Raw genomic sequence first — 13987 nt, forward strand, 5'->3', positions numbered from 1 at the left:
CTGCTTTCAACACTACAACAATTACCTTGGTTCCTAAGACTCCTAAAGCTGGTATGGCTAAAGACTTTCATCCCATATCTTGTTGCTCGGTTGTCTATAAAACCATCACTGGTATCATTGTTAAACGGTTAGCTAGTTACTTCCCTGACATGATTTTACCAAATCAATTTTCTTTCATTAAAGGGCGTAGTATAGTCGATAACACACTCTTAGCTCAAGAGATTGTTAGGGGATACTCTCGCAGATCACTTTCCCCTAGGTGCACCCTTAAAGTTGATTTAAGAAAGGCTTTTGATTGTGTTTCTTGGGACTTCTTGATGAATGTTCTTGCTTCCTTGGGGCTTCCTGAAAAGTTTAGGGATTGGATTTCTGCATGTGTCACTGGTGCTAGATATTCTGTGGCATTTAATGGTAGTTTAGTGGGTTTTTTAAAGGGAGGAGGGGAATTAGACAGGTGACCCACTGTCCCCTTATCTCTTTGTTTATTATGAATGTGTTGTCCCACTTGTTAAAATTGCTGCCAAGGATGGGCTTATCCGGTTTCACCCTAAATGTAAGCGTGTTTCTCCACCCACCTCAGCTTTGCTGATGACTTGTTAATTTTTTGTCATGGGGCTGAGACTTCTATTTTGGGTGTTGTTAGTGTTCTTGAGGCCTTTTATGAGTTGTCTGGGCTACAGTTAAATGGTGGAAAAACTGAGTTGTTCTCTTGTGGTGTACATGAGGATGTTTTGAGAAGAGTGCAGGCTATTGGATTTAATTTGGGTAAGTTCCCTGTTAGGTACCTTGGTGTGCCATTAGTACCAGGAAACTTACTGCTAAAGATGTCTTCCTTTGGTTGATAAGATTAGAAGTAAGTTGTCTTTGTGGTCCAAGCTGAGACTGAGTTATGGTGGCAGAATGCAGCTTATCCAATCTGTTTTATTCAGTATTTCCAATTACTGGTGCAGGCAGTTGGTATTGCCTAGTGATGTCATTAGGCAGGTTGAGAAACTTTGTATGCGGTTCTTCTGGAAGGGGATGATACTTGCCAAGGGCTAGAGTTAGCTGGAAGCAAGTCTGTTTGCTGAAGTCTGAAGGTGGTTTGGGCCTTAAAAGTCTGGGCTGTGGATCTTAAGGAAGCTGTTTAAGCTTAGAATAGAGGCTGCTAGCTTATTTGACAGTGTAGTTGACTGGAATTTGGTTAAAGGTTATTGGTGTGGGAGAATTGAGGGACAAGAGAGAAGGTCATTTGGGAACACTTAATTTGGTTTCCTCTTCATATCCCTAATGTCTATTGTTGCTTGGATGGATTTTTGAATCGCTTGCCAACTAAGGATAGCTTATCCATATGGGGATTGAGTTAGATGGGTGTTGTGAGCTTTGTAGTGATGGTGTGGAAAGCAGGGATCATCTGTTTAATGATTGCATTTTTGTTGTTGGTCTCTGGAGTAAAATTTTGCAGACTTGCAGAATTCCCTATAGGGTGCTATGTTGGGATGATACCTTGGTCTGGGCTGCCAGTAATCTTAAGGGGAAATCCTTGCTGGTATGCATTCTAAAGCTAGCTTGGACTAGTCTTCTGTGCTTTGTCTGGGAAGAACGTAATCTCAGTCACTTTAGAGGCTGCTTTCGGGCGATTGATGAGGTCTTTGAGGTTATCAAACGGACAGTCAGCGTTAAGTTGCATGATTGTAGCGTTAACAAAGCTGATAGGGTTAATTCTCAACTTTGCCTTGACTGGAACATCGGCTAGCTTGATATTTGCTTCTGATCTGTTGGTCTCTTGCCTGTAGACATGCGAGAGGTCCCTTTGTGGTGGTTGTTTGCGGGTTGTTTTCCTTTTCTAATTTTTCTGTTTGTTGTTTTGCTATTTACTACTTGCTGTTTGCTTCTCTTTTAGTTGTCTTTCTTGAGTTGTTTTGCTTAGGTTGCTTGTAGGGTGTTGTTTATTTTTGATTTGCTTTCTGCAGTTGTATTGGTATTTGCTCTTTCTTTGGGTAATAAAATCAAATTATCCAAAAAAATATAAGGAGAGAGGTTTAATGGTGTTTGATGAAAGTTCATCTCTTTTAATTTATAGGACGCCATCAATAAGCTTTCTCATGTTTGCCTCTAATGATTTTCCGGTCAAATTAGATGTGAACTGTCTAACTTAGATTATTAAATACATCACAAAAAACATATTATCGTCCAACTCAGATGACTGTCAATTTTTTTAAAGTAAAATGACGAGTTTGGAACATATGAATAATCGAGTGATCATTTTATAACTTTTAGTAGTGGGATGACTAAATAAAATAAAACCATATAGTCGGGGAACCATTTGTGTATTTTAACCAATCTTATTTTAATTTAAAATATCATATTATAAATTTATTGTATGATATATGATTCACAACTTAATCAAAGATCGTTTTTTCAATCAAGGATTTTTTAACACTTCATATATGTGAAAATTGAGGAAAAAATAAAACTTTATTGATGTTCAATTATAGGGAGAGAGGTTTAATGGTGTTTGATGACAATTCATATCTTTTAATTTATAGGACGCCATCAATCAACTTTCTCATGTTTACCTCTAATGATTTTCCGGTCAAATTAGGAGTGAATTATCCAACTTAGATTATTAAATATATTTCAGAAAACAGATTAACGTTCAACTCAGATGACTGTCAAATTTTTAAAAGAAAATTACGAATTTGGAACATATGAATAGTTGAGTGATCATTTTGTAACTTTTAGTAGTAGGGGACTCAAAAAAATAAAACCAGAGTCGGGGGACCATTTGTGTACTTTAGCCAATCTTATTTTGATTCAAAATATCATAAAATAAAATAATTATGATATACAATTCACAACTTAATCAAAGATGGTTATTTTCAAAGAAGGATTTTCTTTAAACACTTCATATATGTGAAAATTGAGAAAAAAAAACATAAAACTTTATTGATGTTCAATTATAGGGAGAGAGGTTTAATGGTGTTTGATGACAATTCATCTCTTTTAATTTGTAGGATGCCATCAATCAACGTTCTCATGTTTACCTTTAATGATTTTTCGGTCAAATTAGGAGTGAACTGTCCAACTTAGATTATTAAATATGTTTCAGACAATAGATTAACGTCCAACTCAGACGACTGTAAATTTTTTAAAAGGAAAATGACGAGTTTGGAACATATAAATAGTCGAACGATCATTTTTGTTACTTTTAATAGTAATAGAACTCAACAAAATAAAGCCCTATAGTCAGAGGATCATTTGTTTACTTCAACCAATCTTATTTTGATTCAAAATATCATATTATAAAATTATTGTATGATATACGATTCACAACTTAATCAAAGATGGTTATTTTCAAACAAGAATTTTCTTTAAACACTTCACATATGTGAAAATTGAGGAAAAAAATTAAACTTTATTGATGTTCAATTACAGGGAGAGAGGTTTAATGGTGCAACAAATCGGAACTCGGAACTTAAACTAGAACCCGAACAAAGAAAGAATAACTTCCTTCTTCCGTGCCACGGGTTCTTACTGAGCTAACGACTCTTCAAACCCTTGAGTTTCTTCAATACATTTCTTGATTTCCTTTTCAACAGGATGAGACATTGGCAATTGATGAATCCACCCTAAAGGCAACAATGCTGCAAGAAACTGTATCAAAATTCCAACAGGCAAGCTTGAATAATCCCCAGATTTTATCCCAAGCAAATCAGCCAATCCAACGCCCCAAAATCCGCTAACAATAGATGATAAACACAATATTGATGCCAAAAAGGAACTGAAAGACCCTTCACAACCTCGAGGACACTGTGTTGCCAGTAAAATTGTAAAAGGAAGGATCTTGAACGGTGCAACAGTTTCAGCTAAACCACAGAAACAGAGTGCAAACACTTCATTCGGTATTCGAAAAACATCCGCGTTGATCTGTTTTACCAAAATGAGGTCAAGCAAAAGTGAAGTTGCGTACACAAATTGTATCCCACCAACAAGTTTTCTCATGGGGATTTGTTTCCAGTAATGGTCATAGATCACAGTGAATGAAAGAAGCATTAACTGGCTGACCAATTTTGACGTTCCGATCACTGAAAGATCGAGGTTCAGACACTGTGTGGTAGCAAAAGGTTGGGCCTGACAGGATGGGAACCATTGCAATGGATGTTACAATCCATGTTAGTGGCATCAACATGGTGTCTTCACCTATGGCAATCATGAGACCGAACAGGTTTTTTCTGATATTGTCCGAAACCGATTGTCTAGTTCGGATTCGATTTTGATCCTCCGATAAGGGTAAACCAATACATTCCGATAAAGAAATTGCAAGTTGAAGAGATAACAAAGCTGAAAAAACGAGGAACATGGTTCTAGGTTTTAGTTTGAGCAAGAAATATCCACCTAGGAAGTTGCCTAGGATCCCACCAATAGCTGAGGCCATGAAAGAATATGATTGGAGTCCTTTGATTCTGTGTTTTAGGCCATACTCGGTCACGAGAGCATCCTTTGAGACATCTTCAATGGATGCTCCTAGATTACCGAGAACAACACATGCCATTAGAGTGGGAAGTGATTGACCTGCAACTTGAACAACTTGAATCAAAGCCAATTGCCCCCATGAAATGATCTGCACAAGAACTGAAACTCGGATTCTCAGTACACCATTTTTCAGCTAGTAAAATGATCAAACACTAACTAAAAACACCGACTGACCTCCAATGCAAATATAAGGTATTCTATGAGGACCTTCGATATAGAAAGCGTCAGCGAGGATTCCATAGAGAGGCTTAGCCACCATGGGGAGATTAGCAGAGGTCTGAACAAGCTGCAATGTTGAAGGATTGAACTTAAGATTGTGAGACATGTGGAAATTCAAAGCCAACCATGGAAAACACCTGAAACCTTGAACCCAATAGCCCAATCCACACAAAGTCGACATTTCCTGGAAATTTTTGTGGGATTTTCTGATAGAAATCTCTCCCTGGTCGGTCACCGGAACAGTTTTATGAATTGGGTTTTGGTTTTTATGTCATTTTTACTGGGATTTTGATGGTGTGAAGACCTGGATATTGATCTTAATTGAAAGCTTGAAAACTTTGTGCAGCTTTCATGGATTATTGGGGTTCTTGGATTGGTTAAAATTACAGGGATTTAGGGGGAATTACTGAGTAAATCATAGTTTTTGAGATATTAAAGGAAAATTTCTGAAAAACTTTACAGAGAAGAGAAAGATATTGAAAAGATTGAAAATCGAATCTCTACATGTATATAGTTCATGCACGTGAATGGTTTATTATCTATATAAAATTTGGAAATCATGGATAAATGTAAAATAATGATAATTGTTTCGATAACAATCGATATTTGATAACTTAATTAATTAATTTAAATTAAATAACATAAAATTATATTTTAACATATTTTTTAATTCAATTTTATTAATTTATAACGTGAAAAATAAATCCTTACCGAAGATAAATTAACTAAGAAAAACTCAAAAACCCAAATCATTCGAAGGATAAATAAAATTATCGATTTAGATTTTCTCCCTAGTTTTTTTTCTTCTTCTTACTATGCTTTCTCTTTTATATCTTTGTTTAGTTGGCTGCAACACTAATTTTAGCTCTGATTGTTGATTGTTGGTGTTTCTTATTTTTCCCTTACTTTTTATATTATATCTTTATTTTTTATGTGGTTTTTAGTTTTCAAGAACTCTCCCTTTGTGACACATTTTTTCTATTTTTATGACATTTTTTTTATCTTTTGGTAGGTTTTCAATCATTTGGCCATTTCTTTTCATTTTAATCTTTTCTCTGGGTTGAATTTGATAACGTCTCGATTGATCAAGATGACGCTTATTTATTATCATGATGATCTTTCATGTTTTGGACCCTCGGATTGGATTGTGATATGTTGTTGCATTCATGGATAATTTCCCACGTCACTCGAATCTGATATGCGGTTTGTCGGTGATCTTTCAGTAGTTTTTATCATTTTTTGTGATTTGTTTGCCGATGCAATCAGATCTATTCATATATATATATATTTGTTCGAGTATTTTGGTTGAATTTTTAACATTTTCTTATATAATCCTTGTATGATATCAAGTGACTAGTTTTTTGTGCTAATCATTATAGAAAATTATTCTATTTATATGTTTAATTTAGTGCTATGACTATAAACATTCATTTAAATTTAAATGTTTTCCTTTTAATAAAATTAGTCATTTCTATTAAAAAAGTGTTTACTGAACGTCTAAAAAGTATATGTATAGACTAACAATAAAATTTAAACAGATTTACTGACTACTATTTAAATAAACGGTTATAATTTTAAATTTAATAAATGTAGGGATTAAATCTAAAATTTGTCATTTAGTAAAGGTAAGGGTGTAAATGAATCGAGCTTGAACGAACAAGGTCATATTCGTGTTCGTTTGTTTATTTTTAAAGGTGTTCATGATTGGTTCGTGTTCATTTAAATTTTTAATATCTTGTTAGTGTTCGTTTATTTATTTTTGAAGGTGTTTGTGTTAGTTTTTATTTATTGTTCGTGAACACGTTCATTTAATGTTCGTGGATGTGTTCGATTATATGTTCACGAACGTATTCATTTAAAGAGCACGAACATGTTCATTTATCATTCGTTTATTTTCTTTTAAAATTTAAAATTTTAAAAAGAAAAGGAGCTTGTTCATGAACATAAATGAACGAGTCAATAAACGAGCTTGTTCGTGAACATAAATGAACCAAACACACATATATTCATATTCATTTATTTTTTAAATGAACATAAAAAATTCATTTATATTTATTTATTTAACTTAACGAACAAACTTAATGAATGTATACGAATTCATTTACACCCTTCAAGTAAAGGACAAATGAAAAATTTGTATTTTTCTTTTAGTGATTTGAGGGGTTTCATTATTGTTTAAAATGGACGGATGACGTGCTTCAAAACCTAAATATGTTAGACTATGTGGTCAAATCCACGATGCATGGCAAATACTGATCTAATCGAGAGATGATGATAACAACAGATGTTAGTATCTTGTTCGAAGATTCTTATGAACCGTTAGTTTTGGTACTTGTGTTGGAAAAATAGTAGTTGAAACGCGCGCTTGTTGCACACGTTCTCCTTTTGTGACATTGACAGCTCCACCGGCAGCTTGGTAAACGAACATGGTTCCTCACATGCTGCTTTATAGTATTCTAAAATTGATAAAATAATTTTGGAAATATGAATTAAAAATTATATTTAACATTAATAATCATTGGATGAGGTGAGATAATATTAGAGTCATCTTCGTAATAAATTTTTGTAATATTATATTTGAATTAACTGATTAATAATTTTCGTAAATTTATTTATTTTTAAATTTTTTTAAGGAAAGCTCCTCCGAGTTCATATGCCACCCCAATTAACATCTACCTTCGTGAATGAATAAATTGTGATGATACAATGATAAGACGAGCAAGGTTATGAAACAATCTTGATCGAGGTCATCCAACCAGGCGCCACACGAGGAGTGAGGTAAGAAGAGAAGTTGTCTATCAAACCCTTTCACCAAAAATGATATATAACACGAACCTCCACACAGTAATAAAGTACATGTAGGACAATTTCCTCGTCACCACCACATAGCTGAGAACAACCATCATCCAAATCAACAAGGAACAACTAGTTGCTAATTGGGAGGGTCTCGTGAGCAATCTGCCAGCAAAAAATGTGGATCTTAGGAAGGGTGCGTGGTCGAGCTATGAAATACCACAATAGAGACACCACCAAGGACACGTGTGATTACTACATAAGCCACTTAATTATAGTCAAATCGGACAAAATAGACAATGTTGGAATGGTTACTCTAAACGAGCACATTGACGACAAATTGCGAAATTAGAACCCGTAGAATGGATGCGAAATCTTCCGTAGCAAAGATACGTCCAACATAATGGATATCCTACCTTGCAGCATCTGAAACCATGATTTTGACGCACTGAATAAGCTGGACGATCCTGTCCATATAATGTTACATTACACCAACTGAACAGGCGTGATCTCACCCTAGCGACCAGTCCGAATTACCGACCCATCGACTCGGTGTAAAATTACCGAGTATTTTAGAGGTAAATATCTGATTTTGCGGGTCATATACCTAGCACATTGTTTTTGATAGGTGTTCGGGTCGAGTCCGGGTCACAAAATTTCCCTTAATCATGTACCCGCCACTCACCAACCCAGTTCCCTTTTTTGGTTTATTATTGTTTTTATTTTAAATTAGATTTTTATTTTAAGTTAGTTTTAGGCAAAATGCGAACATTATTCGAATGCTTAAGGATAATCAAGGTAACAAACTTGATATATTTCTCCTTATCTGTTTATTATGGTTATGAATGTTCTCTCTTGCTTGCTGAATTTGGCAGGAAAATATAATGTCTTTGATTTCCACACTAAATGTAGAAGAATTGATTTTGACTCACATCTGTTTTGTTGATGATCTTTTAGTGTTTACCAAATGTAATCTTTCTTATGTTTTGGTAGTTCATAGGGTTTTGAAAGTATTTCGCAAGATGCGTGGGCTAAAGACGAACACTTCAAAAAGTGAGTTATTCTATTATGGAGTGGAGAATTATGATGTTCGAAGGTTAATAGGGGTGTCAGGTGATAACTCCGTAAAAAGGTCACATTTGGGACCTTTTCACTTAAGTCATTGACTGTTTAAAAGCTCATATAGGATCATATAGATGCATTTAGGATCATATAGTTGTATGTGGTGAAATTCTGTTTGTCGCGGTATTTTATTTTGTAATCAGTGCTGCGTTATGGGGAAGGTGTTTTGTTTGATGATGTGTAGGATTTGGGAGCAATGATAAGCAAAAGGGAATTGTCATAACATGATGAGACTACTGAGCAAAATTTGATTGTCGCGACAACTCGGACGACATTTCTGGGCAGAAAAAGTCAAAGAATATAATTTTAGTAAGAGCCAACTGTCATGGCATAAAAAGTTCTTTCTGCAATCAGCATTAAAGGAGGGGCCAGCTACCATCTTTGCACCGACTCTCACATAAAAGGAATGAACTTTAGGGTGCTACTGTAATTTTAACACAAAACCCTAGGTTCATTCTCCCCTATAAATAAAAGATGAAGCCTGACTTTTTGAGGAGACTGGGAGATTTTTAGACAGCCGCCAAGAGCCTAAAAATTCAGAGAAAAAGTTCTCTCTTTTTCCGTCAATCGTTTTTGCCGTGGCATTCCTCCGTTGACAGGCTATAGGGAGTGGCGACCTAAGCGTTCAAGAGGAGCTAGATCGCTGGGACTGTTTGTGGTGGCCGAGGGAAGCTCCGGCAGTGCACGTCGAAGGTTTTCCTCCTTTCCTTTGCTCTTTGCTTTCGTTATTTATTATTTGGGTTGTAAGGAACGGATTAACTTGCTTTGTGCTTGCTTATTTAGAACCCCACCATGAACTAATCCTATTTGGTGGGAGTTTATTTTGGATATTTAAGATTTTCTTTAATGAATGATTGTTTTTCTATGTTATAATCTGTTTTGCTTATGAATTTTAATGCCTTAAGGTTGTAGGAGCTACGAGAGTAGCCATTCCTTAAGTGATTATTTAGTGTTCAAGAGAATGCCTAAGTAGCATATCCTTAGTATTCGAGAGAAACTAGGGAGCAACCACATAAGCAAGGGATTCTAGATAGTAACTAGGCCTAATCCACCTTAGAGATAAGGCTAGGATTTCATTCGACTAAAAGGAGTTGTGCATGAGCGATAGGTTATATGTTAATGCTACCGCAAAAAGGTATTACCGAGACATATCCTGTTATCTAGACCAATAGGATCCCTGCAGTAGCTAACGCTAATCGATTTTTCCAAGGCATCTTCAATCTGTCGAGTCCCTTAACTAGAGATAGTATAGGGCACCCTTAGTAAACTCTGTCGGACAGTTAAGGCATAGAAGTAAGACCATTCTGAGAAGTAGACTTAGATTTTCCTTAGTGACTCCCATCACTCATTCCCATAGTAGCTTGTCGTATGAGGAGTCTAGAGTTCTTATAAGCAAATCCAGTATTTACAGTTTATTTTGCCTTTATATTTTCATTTGTTGCACTCATCATAATTTAATTTGCCATATCATATCCATTTGCTACCATATTACCATCAGACAATTTCCACAATATCCATTCATTTTGCCACAACATTTTAATTTGCAAATACCATCACTAACTTTACTTAGATGACAAAGTAAAATGCCGTGACAAACTTATTTGATTTCCCCAATCCCTGTGGAGAACGATACTCACTCATCACTGTATTACTTGTTCGATTGTGTATACTTGCACATAATTCCGCATCCATAATTAGTACTCACAAATAGCAGACAAGTTTTTGGCGCCGTTGCCAGGGATTGGCAATTGGAAGTTAATTTGTTTTGTCATAGCATTATTATTTTACTTGTTTATTTTTTTAGATAGTTTTACTTTTTATTTTCTTTATCTATTTCAGGTTTTTCGTGGTGTATGACCAGAAGACGTTCGAACGAACCATTAGAACCTGAGATCGAGAGGCTTTTTAAGAGAAGAATACGAGATCAACGTGCAAATATGTATCAAATCGGAAATCAAGGCATTGGTCATGAGGATGATCTGAATGTTGGGGCAATTCCAAATGCTGGGAATGCAGTCAGACCTCATGCCATTCGTAATCACTTAAACCCTATCCTGGATGATTTAAATCCTGGAATTATGGCACCAAAAATTCAGGCAGTCCACTTCGAGCTCAAACCTGTCATGTTTAATATGCTGAATCCATAGGGCGATTTGGGGGCATGCCAAATAAAGATGCCAGGCAGCATATTCGTAACTTCTTGGAGGTGTGTGATTCTTTTCGCCAACAAGGAGTGCACGAAGATGTTCTGAAGTTAAAGTTATTTCCTTATTCACTGCGTGACCGAGAAAGGGCTTGGTTGAGTGGCGTTCCAGCGGGTTTAATGGAATCGTGGATAGATCTATGCAAAATTTTTTTGTTGCGGTATAATCCTCCAAACATGAACACCCAACTGAGGAACGACATTGCTTCTTTTCGTCAAGCTGATGACGAGTCGATGTATGAATACTGGGATCGATACAAAGTATTGCTTCGTAAATGTTCGAATCATGGTTTTGAAGATTGGACGCAAGTGGTGATTTTCTATAATGGAGTAAATGTACCCATGAGGATGATGGTAGATGCCTCGGCAAATGGGACGTTACTTGATAAATCACCAGCAGAAGCATTTGACATTATGGATAGGATTGCCACCAATGATTATCAGTTTCCATCCACAAGGCTTGGATTTGGGCGCAAATAACATGGAGCTTTCGAGCTAGATTCTAAAGATACCGTGTCTGCCCAACTTGTTGCTATTACCAATATGTTGAAGAATTTGCAAAGGCCAAGTGAGGTGAGATAAGTAAAGGTAGCCCATTCAGCATGTTTAGTATGCCAAGGCAATCACAATGAGAGTGACTGCCCGACCAATCAATAATCCATCAACTTCGTAGGCAATTTTAATCGAGGCAACAATAACCCCTATTCCAACAAGTATAATCCTGGATGGCGTCACCATCCAAAATTTTCGTGGGGAAATCAAGGATCCAATAATACACATCAACCAGCTCGGCAGCATAATTTCAATGACTCCCAGGGATTTCAATCGAATATGCCATGGCATAATTCTAACAAGGGAGGGTCATCTTCATCAAACACTAGTTCTTTGGAGGCCACAATGCAAGAGTTTATTACAACAAAGAAGATCATGCGACCTCCATCAAAAATCAAGGAGCCCTGCTTCAGAGCCATAGTTCATCATTAAGGGCGCTGGAGAGTCAGGTTGGTCAAATTACCGCAGCATTACAAGAACACAGACCAGGACATTTGCCGAGTGACACTGAAGTCACCAAACCTCATGGCAAGGAGAGCTACAGTGTCCTAACTCTTCGAAGTGGTACACAAATTAATGTTGAAGACAAGTTTTGGGGAAGACCGAAGGATAATTTACCCCATGTAATCGTGCAAGCTGAGCAAGAAGTGCTGAAAGAAGTACCAGAGGAAGAGGACAAGGCTGAGGATTCGTCAAGTAAAGAAACTGAGGGGGAAAATAAAAATTCCAAGGGAACTTTTGTTCACACCTCCTTTTCCGCAAAGACTGAAAAAGCATAACGAGGATATTCAATTCAGAGAGTTTGTTGACATTTTGAGTGAACTTCAAATCAATGTTCTGTTTCTGGAGGCTATGGAAAAAATGCCTGCATATGCTAAGTTCCTCAAGGAGATTGTTACCAAGAAAAGAAAGGCTGAGCAGTACGAGAGAATTGCCACGACAAAAGAATTTTGCTCTTCCTTAAGCAAGCTGCCACCAAAGAGACATGATCCGGGCAGTTTTATCATCCTATGTTCGATAGGAGAAATATTTCTTGGAAAGGCACTATGTGACCTTGGCTCGAGTGTAAACTTGATGCCTAAGTCAATTTTCGTAAAGCTTGGGATAGGAAATGCGAGACCCACATATGTCATTTTGCAATTAGCCGATCGTTTACATGTGCGTCCTGAAGGGCAAATTGAAGATGTCATCGTAAGGGTTGACAAGTTCATTTTTCCTATCGATATCCTGATTCTGGACTGTGAGGTCGATGCCACATCACCCATCATCTTGGGGAGACCCTTCCTAACTACCTGTCGTATTCTCATCGACTGTGAGAGGGGCGAGCTAACCATGCGAGTGGCCGATCAACATGTCACTGTGAATGTCTTCCGATCTCTCAAGTACATGGATGATTCTGAAGAATGCCAAAGCATTTTTGAAGTGGATACAATAATTACAAAAGAAGTATATCAATTTTGCCATGACAATTTCATTCAGTTGGGACCTGATGAGGGGCTATTTGAAGACTTAAAGGCCGGAGAGCCTAATGATTTTTCTTCCAAGGAGCAGCAGGCTAGCTTTCTCAAAGATAGCCTAGGTACGCACTTTGAACCTTTGAATTTTGAAGAGTTTGTTCCTCCCAAGCCCTCATTACAGCATGCTCCTACCCTAGAACTTAAGAATTTACCACAACATCTTAAATATGCTTATCTGAGTAGTAATGAAACTTTACCTGTGATTATTTCCTATGCCCTTACTCCTAACCAAGAATTTAGTTTGTTAAGTGTTTTGTCACAGCATAAGAAAGCGTTAGGATGGACTATGGCAGATTTGAAGGGAATAAGTCCAACTATCTGCATGCACAAGATCCTGCTGAAAGAATGCCACGGTAAATCCATAGAGCCACATCGAAGATTAAACCCAATCATGAAACAAGTTGTTATGAAAGAGATTCTCAAATGGCTTGATGCTGGAGTAATATACCCCATATCGGATAGTTCATGGGTGAGTCCAGTTCAATGTGTTCCAAAGAAGGGAGGCATGACCGTGGTGACGAGTGAAGACAACGAGTTGATACCTACTCGTACGGTCATAGGGTGACGGATTTGCATGGACTACCGCAAGCTCAACAAGAAGGATCACTTCCCTTTTTTGTTCATCGATCAAATACTGGATCGACTTGCTGGCAAGGCATTTTATTATTTCTTGTACGTATACTCGGGGTATAATCAGATTGCCATCGCACCGGAGGACCAATAGAAGACAATATTCACGTGTCCCTATGGCATGTATGCTTTTCGAAGAATGCCTTTTGGACTCTGTAATGCCCCGACAACTTTTCAGCGCTGCATGCAAGCCATATTTTCAGACATGGTTGAGGACTTTTTAGAAATTTTTATGGATGATTTTTCTGTTTCTGGAGATGATTTTCAAAAATGCCTCGGCAATTTGGTGAAGGTATTGAAGTGATGCGAGGAGGCCGATCTCGTGCTGAATTGGGAAAAATGCCACTTCATGATGACCGAGGGCATTGTTCTTGGCCATAAATTTTTTGCAAAAGACATTGAGGTGGACAAAGCAAAGATCGAGGTGATCTAGAAG

The 13987-nt window shown here is 36.9% G+C and overlaps 1 protein-coding gene and 1 pseudogene across 1 annotated transcript; one reads left to right on the top strand and one right to left on the bottom strand.

Annotated features, from left to right (window-relative positions):
• Positions 1 to 1330: 1330 nt before the first annotated feature.
• Positions 1331 to 1735, top strand: LOC120208310. The gene has a single exon (XM_039207612.1). It carries the CDS (start codon positions 1331 to 1333, stop codon positions 1733 to 1735), a length of 405 nt encoding a protein of 134 aa, XP_039063543.1.
• Positions 1736 to 3513: 1778 nt separating this feature from the next.
• Positions 3514 to 5165, bottom strand: LOC120208311 (annotated as a pseudogene).
• Between the last annotated feature and the right edge of the window lie 8822 nt (positions 5166 to 13987).

Source organism: Hibiscus syriacus, unplaced genomic scaffold (assembly GCF_006381635.1).
Source record: "Hibiscus syriacus cultivar Baekdansim isolate YM2019G1 unplaced genomic scaffold, ASM638163v2 tig00016212_pilon, whole genome shotgun sequence".
Classification (NCBI taxonomy): Eukaryota; Viridiplantae; Streptophyta; class Magnoliopsida; order Malvales; family Malvaceae; genus Hibiscus; species Hibiscus syriacus.